Source organism: Camelus ferus, chromosome 18, assembly GCF_009834535.1.
Source record: "Camelus ferus isolate YT-003-E chromosome 18, BCGSAC_Cfer_1.0, whole genome shotgun sequence".
NCBI classification, from domain to species: domain Eukaryota; kingdom Metazoa; phylum Chordata; class Mammalia; order Artiodactyla; family Camelidae; genus Camelus; species Camelus ferus.
This window is the reverse complement of record NC_045713.1, coordinates 28476297-28493630: the sequence shown is the minus strand read 5'-3', so window position 1 is coordinate 28493630 and position 17334 is coordinate 28476297. Positions and strand designations below refer to the sequence as shown.

Genomic DNA, 17334 nt, shown 5'->3' with positions numbered 1-17334 from the left:
GCGTCGCGGCGTAAGGATTTGGCGGGCGCGAGCAAACTGAGTAGTCACTCTGCCAGAGGTCTGAACCTCTTGCCGGACAGGACGCTTCTCCTTCCCTTCTGCTCCCAGTTTCCGTAAGACTCTGGGAGCAGCCTGGCGCCACCTTGCCCCCACGGAAGAAATCCAGCGAGCGCCCGGGGGCGTGAGAGGAGGCCTGTCCGCCCACCTAGTGGGACCACCCGCTCTCCCTGGACCCAGACTCGGGGCAAGCGGCGTGGGGAACGCGGGGAGTCTTGGCCCCACCACCCACCTGCTGGGTGACCTTGAGCTGCCCAGCCACAGACTCCTCCCCAACGAGGCTGGTGACAATTCCGTGGACTCGTGCACGGGAAACACCAGACGCGTAGTTAAGCGATGTGGAGGCCCGAACGATGAGCTGGAGCCAGTCTCCTGAGCTTCAGAGCTCACTGAGGCGGGAGGTAAGAGCATATACTTATAAGCATGTAGGCTGGGAAACAAGAAAGTCTCCCTCCTTCCCTATGGCCTGAGAGGTGACCACTGTTACCTGTTTCTCCTGGAACCTTCCAGGGATGTTCTAGACATGTTAAGGAAATACTTAGACTTTTTTCTCTTTATGAAGGGTTGGGTTTCAATTTAATTTTTTTTCTTTTCTTTTTCTTTAACACAGGTAGTCCCCTAGTATACCCGTTGTTCTCTGTGTTGTCCTTTCCTCATAATGTATCTTGGAGGTTGTCCAAGTCAGTGCTTTATTTATGCTCTGCCTCTTTTTTAATGGCCGTTTTGCTTTTCATCATGTAGATTAACAGTTTATTTAGGAGCTTTTTGATGGATATTCAGAATGGTCGTTTTTGCAGCTAGCTAGGGCAGATTCTGAGAGATGGAGTGGAAATTGGAGGCTTGAGCGTCAGTTGTTCTCAAAGAAATGCTCCTTCCATATTGCCAAAGCTGGAGGAACGGGCGTTTTGCTGCTGGTCTCTAATACTGACTTTAACTTTAACCAAGAACTTGTAGGCGTGTTCTTAAGTCTTTAGGACCTACTCCACTTGTCTACTATGTGATGGAATTCGTTCTAGCACAGTGTTATGAACTGCTACATTAGACTTCATGTATCAGTGTTTCCTAGTATTCTGAAAAGAGTCTTAGGCCTGTCAGATGTTGTGTCGCCTGAATTCAGGTTTGAGAATCAGACTTTCAGGCCAGGGGAACAGCATGAATTCAGGTGACAGAGGATGGTGATGAAGTTTAGAAGTACTAAGTGGCTGGAGAAGAAATGTGCAGAGGGGAGAAATGGGAGGTGAGGCTAGAGTGGTAGGTTAAGGAATTATTATCAAGCTGAGGATTTATACTTTGGAGAAATCGTACAGTTACAAGGTTTTTGAACTGATGGTAGGGAAGAAGAGGTAGTGATGGATTATGTTTTAGGGAGGTTAATCTGGCTGTGGTATTGTAGTGGTTAAAGTAAGGTCATATACTCACAAATTCTTTGAAACTTAAGTGATAAAGGTTCATTCCCCTTGAGTGTGGGCTGGACTTAAGTGACTTCTAGCAAACAGAATAGAGCACAAGTGATGGGGTGTCACTTTAAAGATTAGGTTATAAAAAGACTATAGTTTCGACCTTGAGTGTTCTTTTCCCCTCTGTCTCTCCCTCTCTCTTTTCTTTGTTAAAATTACTTGCTCTGAGTGAAGCCAGTTACCATGTCCTGAGACGACTCAGGCAACCTGCTAGCAGGTGAGCTTGAAAGTGGATCATCCCCCCAGTCGATGATTGAAATGACTGCAGACTTTTGAGAGATCCTCAGTCAGAACAATCTAGCTGTTCTGCTTCCAGATTCCTGACCCACCCACAAAAACTGTGAGATAATAAATTTTATTTTAATCCACTAAATTTGGGGTCATTTGTTATCCAAAAGTAGGTCATAGAAATTTGTAGACCTCTCATCTTCAGACCCATCGACTGTGTTGATGTAGAAATCCTGTTTGGACCTCACACCCAAAATAAATTCCACCGTGAACTCATTATCAGCCCCTCAAACCTGCTCAGTCATATGATTTCGGTCTCATTGTTCACACCACCAACTAACTGCCTAGTTATCCAAGCTAGAATATGGGAGTCATCCTTAATTATTTTCTCCTTATCCCCCAAATGTAGTCAATAACAAAGTCTTATTTATTCCTTTTAAATATCTCTTGCATTTATCCAGTCTTTTTTATCCCTTCTAACTTGTGATGCAAGCTATCATAATTTTTTTTCCCTGGACTATTGCAGGAGCCTCCTAAGTTGTCTTCCTACCTCTAGTTTTGCATCTTATAGTCCATTCTCTGCCTTTCAATGGGAGTCATTTTTGTAAAGTACAAATGTGATCCTATCAAACGATCAAGCTTAACCACCTTCATTGCATTATCATTGTCATTAGGATGAGGTACAGATTCCTTAATTTACCTTATATATATCCAAGTGTGCATCTGTTGTCTGGTATCCTATATCTGGTTCTGCATTTGTCCTGGAAAAAAGTGTCCCAGTTTGAAAAATAAATTATATGGTCATCCTCAACATGTTAGGCATTCTTCATCTGCTCTCTCTCTTATTACCTCCTTAACTTCATACACTGCCACTCACCCCATTCAGTCTGTAGATCCTGGTTTCAACTCTGCAGTTTCCACTGTCTTCATATCTTACAGCATGCTGTATAAGACTTGAACAAAGATTGGATAAACAAGGAGGGAAATTCAGATTACTCCAAAATTCTGAATAACTGGGCAAATGAGTGGTTTTGCTAATAGAACTTGGGAGAGCAGGAGGAGCAATAGATTTGGAAAGAGAAAATATGAGATTCTTTTTCAGTATTTTGAGTGTGAAATTCCAGGGGTACATTTGTGTGGATCTGGAACGTGGAGGAGAAAGTTCCTGAACCAAAGAAGGAAATGTGGGAAGTCATGGAAGTGATGGTTAAAACTGGAAATAAATGAGATTGTAAAAAGAAGTATAGAGGAAGAATAGGGCTGCGGAGAAACCCTCAATTAGGGGACAGGAGGAAAGAGCGCCTGAAAAGAGAGAAATAGTTGAGGATGTAAAAGAAAACCAAGAGGGTGCTTAGGAATGGAGATATGAGGATGTGTTAATACCATCAAGTACTGACGAACTTCTAAAAGGCCATTTGTTGAGAAGTTAGGTCACGGTGACATTACAGAAAGCAACTACAGTGAAAAGATTATGAGGAATGTGAGTGATGGAACAAAACAGAACATTTTAAACTTTTACCATTAAGGCTAATGAAATAAGTGAAAATACTTTTGTGTCCCAGAGGATTTTTTATATTGCCAATTCTCTTTAATCTCAAGGGTAATATATATAATAGCACTTGCTCATCTCTCCATGTAGCATCTATTGAATTACTTGTTAGCATTTTTGGTTTCCTCAAAGATTGACCCTCTATGGCCTTATCCTATTCACTTTCAATCCATAGGGCCCAATTCATGTATAATGCTTACCACCAATCGGTTCACAACTTAACAGGGCAAAATAAGGTGTGCAAGGCAGGATGTGATAAATGGTATAAGATGCCACATGAACTCAGATTGCTTCAAAACTGAAAGAATAGCAATAGTAAGAGGAGTTCTCTAAAATTAGTGTTTCACCCTGCTGTGATAATTTAATAATTGTCAACTACTTTGTTTCCTCTATGTCCTAGATTGAGTTCTTTGCAGACCTGAACTGGGGTTGAGTTATCTTGGGTACACACAGGATCTGCCTGGCATGAGGTGAGCAGATGCTGAATCTGTGAATCCCTTCCTGCCTTCCTAAGGCTTTACTCCTAACTTTCCTTCTCCTATTCTGTTATCTTCCTTTTCTCCTTCTCCAGTAGCTTCATGTGTGTTCTTAAGATATAGCGCCATGCTGCTTTTCCTTCCCCTACTCCAGCCTTTTTTTGGTCCTTTTGTAGTTAAGTGATTTAAAGTGCTTTCAAATTTCTCCTAACTCCTTAGTTCCACTTATACTAGTCCTGTTCCCTCTAACGTCAAGAGTGACCTTTTAATTCAGTCAAATTAAAAAAAAAATTCTCATTCTTGATCTACTGTATTTGAAACCACTCATGTTCAGTGAAATTTCAAGCAATTTTATCCTTTCTTAAATATCTATGCCTGCTATTTATTAAGACATGAGTTAGCCATTGGTGAGCACTAGTTTTAAATCTGAAATATACTGTTTTTTATCTATAGTTGCCACAATATGTTATACTGAGTGCATAGTGAGAAGGAGAATTTTTGCCTGATTTTTAACAAAAGGATCATATCACAAATAGTAATTAGAATACAGAAAGGATGCTTGTCAGCTACAGGATTTGTTTCCTTGTTTTACGTAATCCCTTATTTCTAGTAGAAAACAGGAAAATATTTCACGCAAGTAATTGGGTGCACGATGCCTTCAAGCGAGAATTTAAGGGGAAGAGATACTCACGATTACAAGAAAAATTGCACTTGTAAGATTAATATGTTGAATTTAGAGGACAGATTAAATATAAAGAATAAAAAAAGATGCCATGACAGTATATGATTTTTCAAATTCTTCATCTAGCTTCAAAATTGAAAATAGACAACCTTGTCACTAGAGGTAAAATAAAAATACTTCCTGTAACCTGTTTTTTCACATGGCCAGAGACTAGTTGATTTTTTATTTGTCCTTTTAAATTCAGAAAACTTTAAAATTTATTTCATTGTAATTTGGCTATCATTTATTCTAGATTGGGAGATACGTAGTTCTTAATTACAAAGCTACAGCATCCAAGGTATTGATGCAATTTTTCTGCTTTAAGATGCACTGACAGAAAGAACTTGTGTATCTGAAACTGGCTCCATGTGCCATTCTCTACTGTCAGTGTTCTACACACTGCAGTACAGTGTCTGTGTGGTTTGATACCCAAACATGACATTGAGGACTACAGAGAAAACAGATAGACTATGGAGAAAACAGACACACTCAGGGTATGATACAATACAGGTGATAATAAACAGACAAATCCTTCAAAAGGGAAGATGACAATTTTTATTGTTATTACAAAAGCAAATTTTTTAAACTTCAGTCATTTGAATAATTCCAAGAGCAGACTAGGGGCTTAATCCTCACACAGGCACCAAGTCAGGCACAGTAGGTAGCTACGAATCATAAGAGAAAGGTTTCTTTACCTTGGGTTCCCATAATTCCTACCTAGAGCATTCTGCCATGCTTTGGAATTAGGTTTAAAATCCAGCAAACCTAATCAGTTCCCTTTAATTCTGCTTTTAAAAAAATGAGAGCTAGGTATTAACCTGCTGTCTAGTGAAAACTAGTCACTAAATCCTGGCCTGAGAGAGATCCACGTTTCCTTTAGAACAAAGAGAAGAAGTAGTTTAACGAAGAGATGGGTCAGTTTCTGAGAGCCCCATCTGAATGCTTAAAATGCAGACCTACTGGGCTCAGACCTGTTTCAGCTAATGCATGTGGATGATCACCTGAGGAGTGCAGGAGCTCCAGCTCCAGCACAAACTCTCTTCCCGGGCAGCAGAAAGAGGTAGTAGGGACTTGGGCTGACATCTGAAGCACTGAGCTAATGTTGGCAGAGGGGAGCCTCAGGAAGCACAAAATGTCACTCTACCTTTGCTGTCCACAAACCTGAGGTTTCCATGTTAAGTACTAAAGGGCAGTGGCATGTGTGACATGGCAGAAAAGACAACTACCATTCCAAGAGTCGCTTAAGAAATCCTGTCTAATTTTCTGCCTAATCAGACATGGTGCCTATCTGTTTCTCCCTTATTGTAGAGAACACTCCAACACTCCCACACCTTCAGGCCCTTATAACATTTCCTTAGTGAGCAACTCAGCTAGCACATTATTGTTTCAAGGAAGCATAGGATTAGAGGTATGTGAAAAGTATTTACTAAAGGGAAGACTCAGTATGTCCTAGGATATGGAAACTCAAGAATATCCTAGAGCCAAAACCATCAGAAGTTGAACCAAATCTACCCTATCTAAAATTCAGCAGTAAACTGGTTCAAATGGAATCCAAGACTACAGGAAAATAGAAACACTTCCTATTCCATTTACTATGAAATCTAATTTAACCAACTGACTGCTAAATTTAAATCTACTAAGTCTTTGAATTGTGCATGTGTAATTACATTTATTTATTTAACAAGTTGCTGCCATGGCAAGATCTCTAGATAAAGAAACAAGATCATAAATGTATTAGATGGCATCTGCTAGAATCACTGAAAAATTAGCTGGAGGAAATATAAGCCATATTGTTTGGAGACAGAAAATGGTCCCCTAAATTCTGTTGATTGCTATCTACCTTACATAGGTCTGTGAGAGGATTAATGGCACAGTTTATTCTGTAAGATAGGTCAACACTGAACATTTAAAATCGTCCTATAAACAGAGCTATAGTGCTGTTACCAAATTTTCACAAAGGGTTTTTTAAAAGTTGAAAGTTGCCTGATGTTAAGAGCTGTAATAAAAACTGTCCCTCGACTACCTTAAATCCCTACCCAAAGCAATGAAGCTGTCATCCATGAAGCAGCGGCCCAGGAGGGAGTCCATACCAGTGAGGAAAGGTGCTAGAGTGCTGTCATGTGGAATAGCCATCCAAGACCATGGGGTAATTTCAGTCATAACTAATGTTTCTGAAGATTGCCAGGCAGTTTGGCTGATGTTTTTCAAAAGTTCTTCATGGAAGCAGGTTTTGACTTTAAGTTCACTTTTTGCTTAGGTTGCAAAACTGCTGCTGGTTGAAAGTATGACCCAGAATATCTGCAGCACTTGAGCTGAGGATGCCAGTAATGTTCACTTGCATCACATTTCAAAGTCCATCCCATATTGTAAAAGCAGTTCTTGCAGTTTATGTAACTAGCAGACAAGTATGAATTAGCTCGTTACAGTGAACAACTTGTATTCGTTTACAAAGTTTTTACATTCAGTTATCACATATTTCAAGATTTTCAATTCAAAACAAATATACGTGGGCTTAATTATTCAAGAACACTTTACTATTTGTCACTTAATTTCATGGCATTCTATACTCAAGTCCAACTCTTCTGATTTGATTTTACACATTCTCATTGGTAAGTCTTATTTGCAAATTAAAAACAAGAAATAGATGCTATATTTTCTCCTCTCCCACACAGTTAGAAATATTTGGGTTTAAAATGGCAATTACTTAGATGTTTATTTCGATCTTTCTTAAATTCACTTCATTAATTTAAAAAAACTATAATTAAATAATCTAACATGAAAGCTGTATAAAGAACATCATTAATGTAAAAAGAAACAAAGAAAACTGTGATTCCAACATATCTATGCTAAAGATAAGAGAAAAAAACTTTAGGTCTATAATATCCTAATCTACAGCCAATTACCCTATTTTTGCATTACAATCAACAATATAAACACACTTGCACTCTCAGAAGACAAAATGACAGCATAGGAATCTGTATTGCTTTTTAAAGGTCCCACGTCTCCATACACTACTAGTTAACTTCAGACATTTCATTTCCCCATCCAAGTAACTAGGCAGTGTAACGAGGAGTTTAAAATGCGTCAGCTTTAAGTGAGCATTCTTCCCAGAGAACTTCAGAGCTCACAAAATGTATGGTATTGGTTAATTTACAGTGAGGTTTCTTCTAAATAATCTAATTATTTGCATAAATGTGCAAGAATCCATTGAAATTTTTATTTCATAATTACACTTATATTTATTCTCTTTTATTTTTTAGAGGTAGGCCCTTCACAGTGGATATCCATGTTGTTTTACTTGAGTCTTGGCAACATGCACATAATATTCTAAAAGTGTAAATGTTTTAAGGGCAGACATAACTGATTTTTAAAAATGGAAATCTATATCTGGAAATAATTTAAATGACTCTTGAACTTTTAAAGATTAATTAAAATTCAAGCAATTACTAGTCTTCTTATTAACTTGGAAGTGCAAAAAGAGTTATTATGTAATGTTTAAAGCTCCTACATATCCCAGAAAAATAAAAGCCCAGAGACTTGCAGACTTAATAAAATTTATTTAGCTTTCATGCACTCTAATAGCCATGAGTATAGTTATGGGAAACTGCAGGACAGTAGCTATGCCTCTGTCCAGTAAGATGTAGCCTCATTCATGAAATGAACAGGAAGTCTATAGTAACAAAACAGGATTAGATTAATTTTTATGTTTTGTGACTAGAAATAGTCTGCCTAGGCTTTTCTTTTCTGGGGTGGAGGATTACAGGGAAGGGACATATCATTAAGTACACAATTAACAAAGTATCTTACTTAGATAAACCAGTCTAAAAGAGGCCAAGTCTTTGACAAATGGCAACACTCAAAATCAAGGGAGGTTCCAATAACCCAGAAGTTGTCCCTTCCAGTTCCCATTTATTCTTATTAAAAATTTCAAAGTCATGACAGTCACAGCTGAAAGTCAGCCTTCAATCTAAAAACCCCCAATGTTACATTGTGGTTCATCCAAGTCATAATTTAGCCAATTTCAGCTCTGTATTTAAGAAAACAGTCAATTTTAAGTAATTGAGAAAAACTTACACTGTGCTTGATTCTACTTAATCAGTTAACTTTAGTCTGTGCAGATTCTGATGGTTCTAAATATGTGTCCATTTAATTGCTGGATGAGATTTAGCTTTTAACCAGCAAGGGTTATCCAACCTTTAAAATTAATGATAAAAATAGTAAACCAAGTAATTTGTAGAACTGGCACTTGCAGTTGATACGGTTTTCATACTAGATGCATGCAGCTCTTATAAATACTAAAGGAGGCATTTTTGCCATATCTCAACATGCTTTCTTTATTGTAAATTCCATTAATTTAACAAGTTTATGTAATTTTTTGTAGGGGTACAATTTCATTATGCTTTATACTTATAAAAACTACAGTATGCTTTTCTTGTATTTTGAAACCACTTACTGTGTTTAATAAATCATGTTAAAATATAAATTGACAGAAAATAACTGATAGACCTAATAAAGCAGTGTCACAGCTGCATAAAGATCCTGTATAGTATGCATTACACCCAGCAAAGAAGTGGTCAAACTAATTCTTTCTTTTAATACAAACTTGAGCATTGCTTGTAAATGCCTCATTTAAAGTAGTGGATAGGGAAAGAGTTTAGAAAAGTCCAAGTAATAAAACGTATTCAATTACTTGGTAAAGTTAAAAAGCTAATGTGACAATGTTACATCCAGATAAAAAACATTATTCCAAAGCAATTCAAATACCGAAAAGAGTTTCAAATCGAATATTTTATTAACATGGTAGTTGTCTCTGTAACATGTGCACACACACTCGCACACTCAGAATCATCTGCCTGGGGAGAAAAAGGCTAAGTATGCCTAAGGGAAAATGAAAAATAAAAAAAATTTCTGGTAGGTTTTCATTATTGTAGGCAATTATGTCCACATCACTTAGAAAGCTATTGCCAAATCTGTCCAAGGAAGCAGAGTTTGAGAGGGGAAGAAAAAAATCTTGGGAAAAAAATTCAACAGTGTGGCATAGCAGAGCTCTCAATATGAGAAAGCTGACATAATGTGGACTTTCGCTGTGAATTTTGTCTTTGCAAAATATGGGGAGAGGTTTGTCAGTGGGCAGAAAATAAAGAAGGTGGTGTGAAGTAGGCTTTTGCAGTCAAATTTCCTCACAGTATTGTGCAGGGTCATCAAGAAAATGTTTAGTCTTTCTCTGGAACCAGTTTCAGAACTTTTCCAATTGCAATGGTCTTACCTAGAAATGAAATTTTTAAAAAACCTTTTCAGTAGTTAACAGCAAGGCTATGTAAGATATTAAAACATTATTTTAAATCATTATTTAAAAATGTAAGCTACTAATTTACTGGCTTTACCATTAAAGGCATAATTTCCAATTAGGCAGTCTTAAGTGGAAGGGAGCTGAAAAGATACGATTTTCTTTAACAAAAACCTATACTTAGACAAGTAGAATGTGGCTATCCCTAAAACAGAATACTATTTGGCAATAAAAAGGAATGAATTATATACAATACATGCAACTACATGTTTGAACCTCAAAAATATGCTGAGTGTAATAAACCTAGACACTAAATGCCACAAAGTATATGATTCTGTTTTATATGGCATGTCCAAAAAAGGCAAACAGAAAAAGTAGATTTGTAGTTGCCTAGGGTTAGGGGTAGGAATAGAAGGTGACTTTGTGGTTTTAGGGTTCCTTTTTAGATATCCTAAATGTTATAAAATTAAAATGTAGCAATGACTAAACCTCTGTGAACATACTAAAACTCCTTGAACTGTACACAGGTCAATTTCATGGTACGTAAATTATCTCAATAAAAGCTGTTAAAAAAATGCTTTCAAGTCCTATTATAAGAGATACAAAACCCATTAGGGGTCTTGTGAAAAACCTAAAAGCCAAGCTACTCTTTAGAAAAAAATAATTCTGGGGTTAAAAATTCTTGCTACATTAATTTCTTCTGTCTGCCTGATTTTATCAGGTTCTAATCAGTAACTAAAATTCTCATTTTGTTATATTAATAGGACAAACCCAATAACCACTTTCACTGTCACCAAGAAGAATTTTAAAATAATGACTTTAAATAGATACCATCTTTATACAGATTTCTCTGAAATTAGGCTCAGGGACCATATTCATCATATTCCCAGTGCTTAGCACAGCTCCTGACATTCAGTAGATACACAGTGACATTTCTGCTGAATGGAACTGGAATATGTGAATTGACCATTTATATTTCAACTGAACCATAAAGTTTTACGTAAAGTCTTCCATAGTCTTAAAATAGTTATCTAAGTTAACAATCCACAGAGAAATGTTTAATAAAAGTCATTTGGTTTCCATGATATCAAAATATTTGATGGCTGTGAGACAGAAAAATTATAGCTATTCTAGTTCACTCGGGTAGGCAAAAACGGACACAAACACACACACACAAACATGAATATTAAGCCTTTGAAAATACCTATGTACCCCTTTTATCTCCCCATTTCAGTGTGGTTAATGTTAGTCATATTTCATTTTAAAATGATTTCTTCTGAGCACAAAAGTGATGTTTACCTCAGAGGCTTGCTTGGCAAAACTTGATGTACAGGATAAGCCCTTCAAGATGAGCTTTAATTACACATATTACAAAGGATTTCGTTACAGAAATGTCTTATTTAGTAAATAAAATGATTCTCAAAACCCACTGCTCGCAAAATATCAAAATTAAGATTCTTTATCTAGAGCATTACTACTAAAATGTATGATCAATTCTGTCTCTGTTGTTCAATTCATTCAACTCATAAAACATTTATTATATGAATATAGAACTTATATCCAAGTTTTCTATGAACTTGTAATGTACACTATACTCAGATGAAGATTAACAAAGCTAGTAAGCATCTTAGATATACTGCTAGACATCAGTTTAAAAGCTTACCCTCATCTCTTAAGGTAAAACGACCCATCTGAGGGAAGTCTTTAAAGGTCTCAAGGCAGATGGTTCCTGCTGTCCTTAAGCGAGCAATGCATACTTGATCTTGTTTCACAAAACGGGGTCGAGTCTTACTTTTTTCTCCTGATTTTTTGTCTACCAAGCAGATTAAGGCCTATCCAAGAAAAAGGATGAGATCAGAATAATGCCAAATAAAAGAATCTTTAAGAATAGAAGTGTAAATAAGAATACATCACTGTTGCTGGTCAGAAATTATCAAGGTGTAATGACCTTAAAACACGCAAACAAAAACTCCAATTATCTTAAAACTCACTGTTATTTCGACTTCTTCAATACAGGTATGGATATGCAGCACCGCATTATAACCTGGGCAGATGATGGATTTGTGCTCTATAATCACTATCTGTCAAACAAAAAAATTCACATCTTTATCCCTAGGTAAAAAATAATCAAATGTCTAACTCATGATCTTAGTAGGGTACCAACTTAAAGTTATTTTTGTGTTAGAAGTGACAGGTCAGGCCGCCTCACCTCTAAGCATGAACTTTGATATCCTTACCCTAAAGATCTTCTTGGTGAGCACCCAAACTTTAAAAACACAGGCAGACTGTCTTCTCCGGGAAGCCTTTCCTCTATACTCCCCACCAATGAATTAAGTTAATCATTGCTGTTCCCATGCTAGTTTTTTTTTCTCCTAAATATGACTTACAGTTTTATCCATTTCCCAATATCCAAGGGCCAAAATTAACAACCTTGTATCTGGAATCAAAATCTAACCTGATCAGTCATATCTTATAACAGAACTCAAAAACTCTGTGAGCTATACCAATCATTTACTCTGTCATTCTCCTGGGCAGATCAGGTTGCTAATGACATGGAGAAATTAATGTGTTTTTCTGTCTGGAAAGTTATTTGCTCTGAATAAGCAGACAAACCATGACTTCCAAGGCAACTAGGTTCTGTTCTACTTAAGGTGAAAGACACTTTGGGCAAAATATAAGTATTAATATATATTTATCAACAGGAAATAATAAAAGGGAACTTAAAAAAATACTACCTACCAAGTTCCAGTACCATCTTAAAGACCATATGTGTATAAGATATATACATCACAGCTGTTGTGATCTATATATATGGTTTATTTCAATTCCCCTTCTGCACACAATGGCCTGTCACTAATCATCAGGACACAAGGCATTTAAATTCTAGTTTCATTTAGACAGTAAAGATCACCATGACAACTACAATAACTAGTTTACCTGGGCATCAAATGTGCGACCAGAATGACAAAGATTATTAGGATCACAAAGTATGAATCCTGGAAGAATCTCCTCCTCTTCAATTCCTTTCAGTCTGATTTTGAGGTTTTCACCTGGGGCTACAGAATCAGTTTCTACATCATCGGAAAGGATTCCAAGAACTTCCACATTGTGCTTAAAAAGAAACCAAGATTAGAGGCTTTCTGACACATTCACTACACTACAGAACAGAAAATGATCTGTTTGCTGTAGACTTGCAGGTCACATTTTTCTGTGGATGTTGATTAATGAAAATATTTCTTCGAATATAAAACCTTATTACATTTGTATGACACGAACTTAACAAAAATTCACATCCTTGAAGTCCAAACTGTCAGTTAAAAGATTAATTTGTCATCTTCTTAATACCACATCCTAACAATTTCCAAATAGAACAAGTATAAACTAGCATTTGCTTTTTTTTTAAGCCTTTTCAAAATTAAAACATTAAATCTAACATTTGGATTTTTATTTTATGGATGTAATTATTATTAAATTCCAGGAGTTAACAGACATAGCTTTCATTACCTGTCAATCCCCAAACATCCAAAGAGTGTACTTTTCTCTAAGTTGTTTAAACAACTAAGCTTTAAAAGCATACTGACCTTAACAGGTACAGGGTTTCCTTTTGGGATGATAAAAATGTTCTGGAACTAGATAGTGGTGATGGCTGCACATATGAATGTACTAAATGTCACTAATGGTAAAATTTACCTGTCTTTTGCCATAATAATTTTTTTTTTAAAGAGCATATAGACGGGAAAGAAAGTGTTAAAACAATACCCACAAGTATTCCCTTATTCTCCATTTCTGCCCTTGGAGATAATTCATATTTTTAAAACACATGGCAGAAAACAAAACAAAAAATAACAGCCTTCAAGACAAAATGAACTTTCTCATGATGGCAGATAAACGGTGGAGAATCCAGAATCATTATATTCCATACCAGAATTCTGTAAACTGTCACTTGCTGAACTTTTAATAGTACCCCACCACCACCCACATACACAAGTAATGGCTTTCTTTCCCAAAAGGCAGCTCCACCTATTGATACCTGTCCATTGAAATTCACTACAAGAACTGACAGAAACTACAGCTGGACTTGTTAGCTAAATTCTTTACAGTAATGGGATACACTAGCAGTTCCACCATATATAACAAATATTGTTTACTACTTTTTGCCCAAATAATATAGCATAACAATTTCTCTCCCCAAATACGGACTTTTATAGCTAAACACAATATAACAAGTCTAATCTCTAGTCCATCCATATGCAAAATTATGATTAAGACCAACAAATTCTTAAGTTTGTGAAGGATTCAAGGATTTTGCCTACTCTAAGTATAATACTACTCACATAAGTGAAATCATACATTATTTATGTTTTTGTGACTGGCTTACTTCACTTAGTATAATGCCCTCAAGGTTCATAAAACATATGTTGTAGCATATGTTAGAATTTCCCTCTTTTTTAAGCTGAATAATATTGTGTTGTATGTATACATATTTTGTTTTCCCATATTCATCCATCAATGGACACTATAGGTTGCTTCCATGTTTTGGCTTTTGTGAATAATGCTGCTATAAACATTGGTTCTTCAAGGTCTACTGTCAATTCTTTGAGGTGCATACCCAGATGTGGAACTGTTGGATAATTCTGGTTTTAATTTTTTTGAGGAAATGCCAGTATATTTTGTATAGAAACTACACAATTTTACATTCCTGCCAACAGTCCACAAAGGTTCCAATTTCTCCACATCCTTGCCAGCATTTGTTATTTTCTGTTTTGTTTTTTGATAGTAGCCACCCAGGGTGTGTGTGTGTGAGGTTATTTCACTGCAATTTTGACTTTTATTTCCCTAATGACTAGTGATGCTGAGCATCTTTTCATGTATTTTTTGGCCATTTGTACATCTTCTTTGGAGAAATGTCTATTTAAGTCCTTTGCTCATTTTTTAGTCAGATGGTTTCTTTCTGTTGTTGTTGAGTTGTAGGAGTTCTTGATATAATATGGGTATTAGCCCCTTACCAGATTTATGATATACAATTAATTACCCCCATCCTGTAGGTTGCCTACTTCTTAATTTTTTAATGTAAAATAGTCTGGCGTCTATGTCTTTTAAAATATTTAATTCTACTCCACTGAGACTCGGGGAGACTAAAGTGAACTGAGTTTTTCCAGCTTGATTAAAAACTGTAGGATTACCGCTTAGTAATGAGTAGAAAGTGACAGCTTCCCCAGAGCACTAGTATAGCAAGGCCCCTTGCCTACAGCTGTAGCCCAGCACTAAGTTCACTTGCCCACAGTAAGCTGTACTTTTCTTTCTACTACAATAAAATACTCATAGAATTTACCTCCTTTAACCATTTTACATTGTACAATGCAGTGGAACCTAGTACATTCACAGTATTGTACAACCATCACCAGTATCTGGTTCCAAAACATCTTCATCACCCCAAAAGGAAACAATACCCATTAAGCAGTCACTCTTCATTTTTCTTCCCCCAGCCCCCTGCAACAACCAGTCTGACTTCCATCTCCACAAGCAAACTTGACTTCTGAGACTGCTCTGTAGACAGAATATAGCAAGGATTCAAACTGACCATTATTTTCATTCATCATTGACCTTCAGGTTGCAGAGATAATTACCTTAGAAAAAAGATACTATGTATAACTGAAAAATTGTGCTCTACATTGGAATTTGACATAACATTGTAAAATGACTATAACTCAATAAAAAAATGTTAAAAAAAAATACTATGATAGGATATTCTGGTCTCCAATGCATAGGGCATCAAGAAACCCCAAAGTGTAATTTGCAAGGTTACAATTACACCTGAACAGTACATTGACAATGGATACCTTTTCTAATTCACTGTGCCTGGCATAAGCATGGTAAAGAAATTCTCAGTTAAATTTAACAGAAATCTCTATTTGGAGGTTCTGATGATTCAGGCCTATTTTCCTACATAAACAACATCTATGGAGTTGTTAGAGAGGTCCTCTCTGGAAAACAGGTAAGTTTCTTAGTAACGTGTCATCTGCAATTATCAGCAATTGAGCAGTCAGAAATAACACAAAGGAATAGTTCATGGAGATTTTGCATGTTATTTAATGAAACCCTCTCCAATAATGAAGAAATTACAATAAGGTAGAAAGTTAAGAGAAGACCCATTTATGATAAATGTAACTCCTCAAATTAGGGGCATTACTTGATCACATTATTTTATAGTATCCAATGTAACTATGTAAAAAAATAAAAGAAAGCTAATTATATCATGATTAAACTCAAGTTTTCATCGACCTGGCTCGATACTAATCCAGCATGTTAACAGAAGCAAGTCACTTAACCACATCAGATCTCTGTATACTTCCTGTAAAATAATGGAGTTGAAGCTCTCACAGTGATGCATCTTTTAACTCTAATATGGTGCTAATACTGTCCCTCCTCCATTTGTCAATGAATAACACTACTTTTTTTTTTTTTATTAAATTTTGTACTTGACATCAATAGAACATAATCCTGGATTTTAAAAATTAAGTTTCTTTTAATGGATATTCGTAAGATTTTGAAAAGTTCTGGCTCCTTGATAATATTTTCAAGAGAAAATCTAAATGAGAAAGAGCATTACTAATTCTTACCTTGTTTGGCATCATCACAAGCTGCTGGCCTTTACAAATAGATCCTGATTCCAGCTTTCCCAGGACCACAGTGCCCATATCCTATTTAAATTAAAAAAAAAAAAAAAAATCAAGGTTCAGATTTTCATTACTACTCTATAGCAGTTCAGCAACCCAAAGTGAAATCTTGCAGGGCTTATTCATAAAAGAAATCTTTAGCTCAAATGGTAGAATGCTTAGGATTAATCTTAAACACAGGTAACAATCGCTCTATAATATCTGTGTCATAAGCATTATGTGTAATTATGATACTAATAAATAAGTATGACTCAGATTAAAAAAGAAAGCATGGTGCAGGAGACTGTAAAATTTTGTTTGAAGATCTCAATTTATTTGTTCACATTCAGGTTCTTTGAAAAATCTCTAAGTCTTTTCCCTCTTGTGTAAAATTGGAAAAATGCTTGTTCAAGAAATTTATCATGGAGATAATGAAAGAATGAGGTATTTGAGAAGGGCAAAATATTACATATTGATATTGCAGTAACTTTAAAAATGAAGTTGAAAATCTAGTTAAAAATATTGAAGCTTTTTTTTTAAAGACTAACATTCAGTGTTGGTGAGGCTATGGTAAAACCAGCACTCATAATACTGCTGGCAGTAATGTAAGTTAGCACAGTATTTTGGAAGGCCATTTGTCAGTGTCCATCATTTTACTGTACAAATCCTTTGAGTCCAACAGTTTTACTTGTATGGGTTTCTAAAATATGATCATTGGCTCACTGGAAAACAGTTGAAATAAACTACTGATTAAATTATGGCCTAATACCACTGAACAATATATAACCATTAAAAAAAGAGATACCTATGTTATGTTAATTATTAAAGTTGTTTCATAATTTAAAACAAAACACAAAATAATTTATCACCTCCCATTAAACCCAATTTTTTAAACATTTTGGG

The 17334-nt window shown here is 35.9% G+C and overlaps 2 protein-coding genes across 5 annotated transcripts in view; one reads left to right on the top strand and one right to left on the bottom strand.

Annotated features, from left to right (window-relative positions):
* The first annotated feature begins 12 nt into the window (after positions 1 to 12).
* Positions 13 to 17334, top strand: part of SNX29 (sorting nexin 29) — a 587367-nt gene continuing 570045 nt past the window's right edge. The window contains exons 1-2 of one of the 2 annotated variants that reach the window (XM_032460769.1): positions 13 to 458; positions 3692 to 3761. The gene's annotated coding sequence lies outside the window, so the exon portion shown is untranslated. The remainder of the gene's footprint in view (positions 459 to 3691; positions 3762 to 17334) is intronic. The other variant, XM_006190981.3, reaches the window with a different exon arrangement.
* GSPT1 (G1 to S phase transition 1) overlaps positions 5021 to 17334 on the bottom strand; it is a 30983-nt gene continuing 18669 nt past the window's right edge. For all 3 annotated transcript variants that reach the window (XM_032460774.1, XM_032460772.1, XM_032460773.1), the window contains exons 11-15: positions 16396 to 16476; positions 12713 to 12886; positions 11767 to 11856; positions 11439 to 11607; positions 5021 to 9754 (exon numbers count right to left, since the gene is read on the bottom strand). In XM_032460774.1, the coding sequence (XP_032316665.1) occupies positions 9702 to 9754; positions 11439 to 11607; positions 11767 to 11856; positions 12713 to 12886; positions 16396 to 16476 (567 nt within the window). In that variant the 3' untranslated portion in view covers positions 5021 to 9701. The remainder of the gene's footprint in view (positions 9755 to 11438; positions 11608 to 11766; positions 11857 to 12712; positions 12887 to 16395; positions 16477 to 17334) is intronic.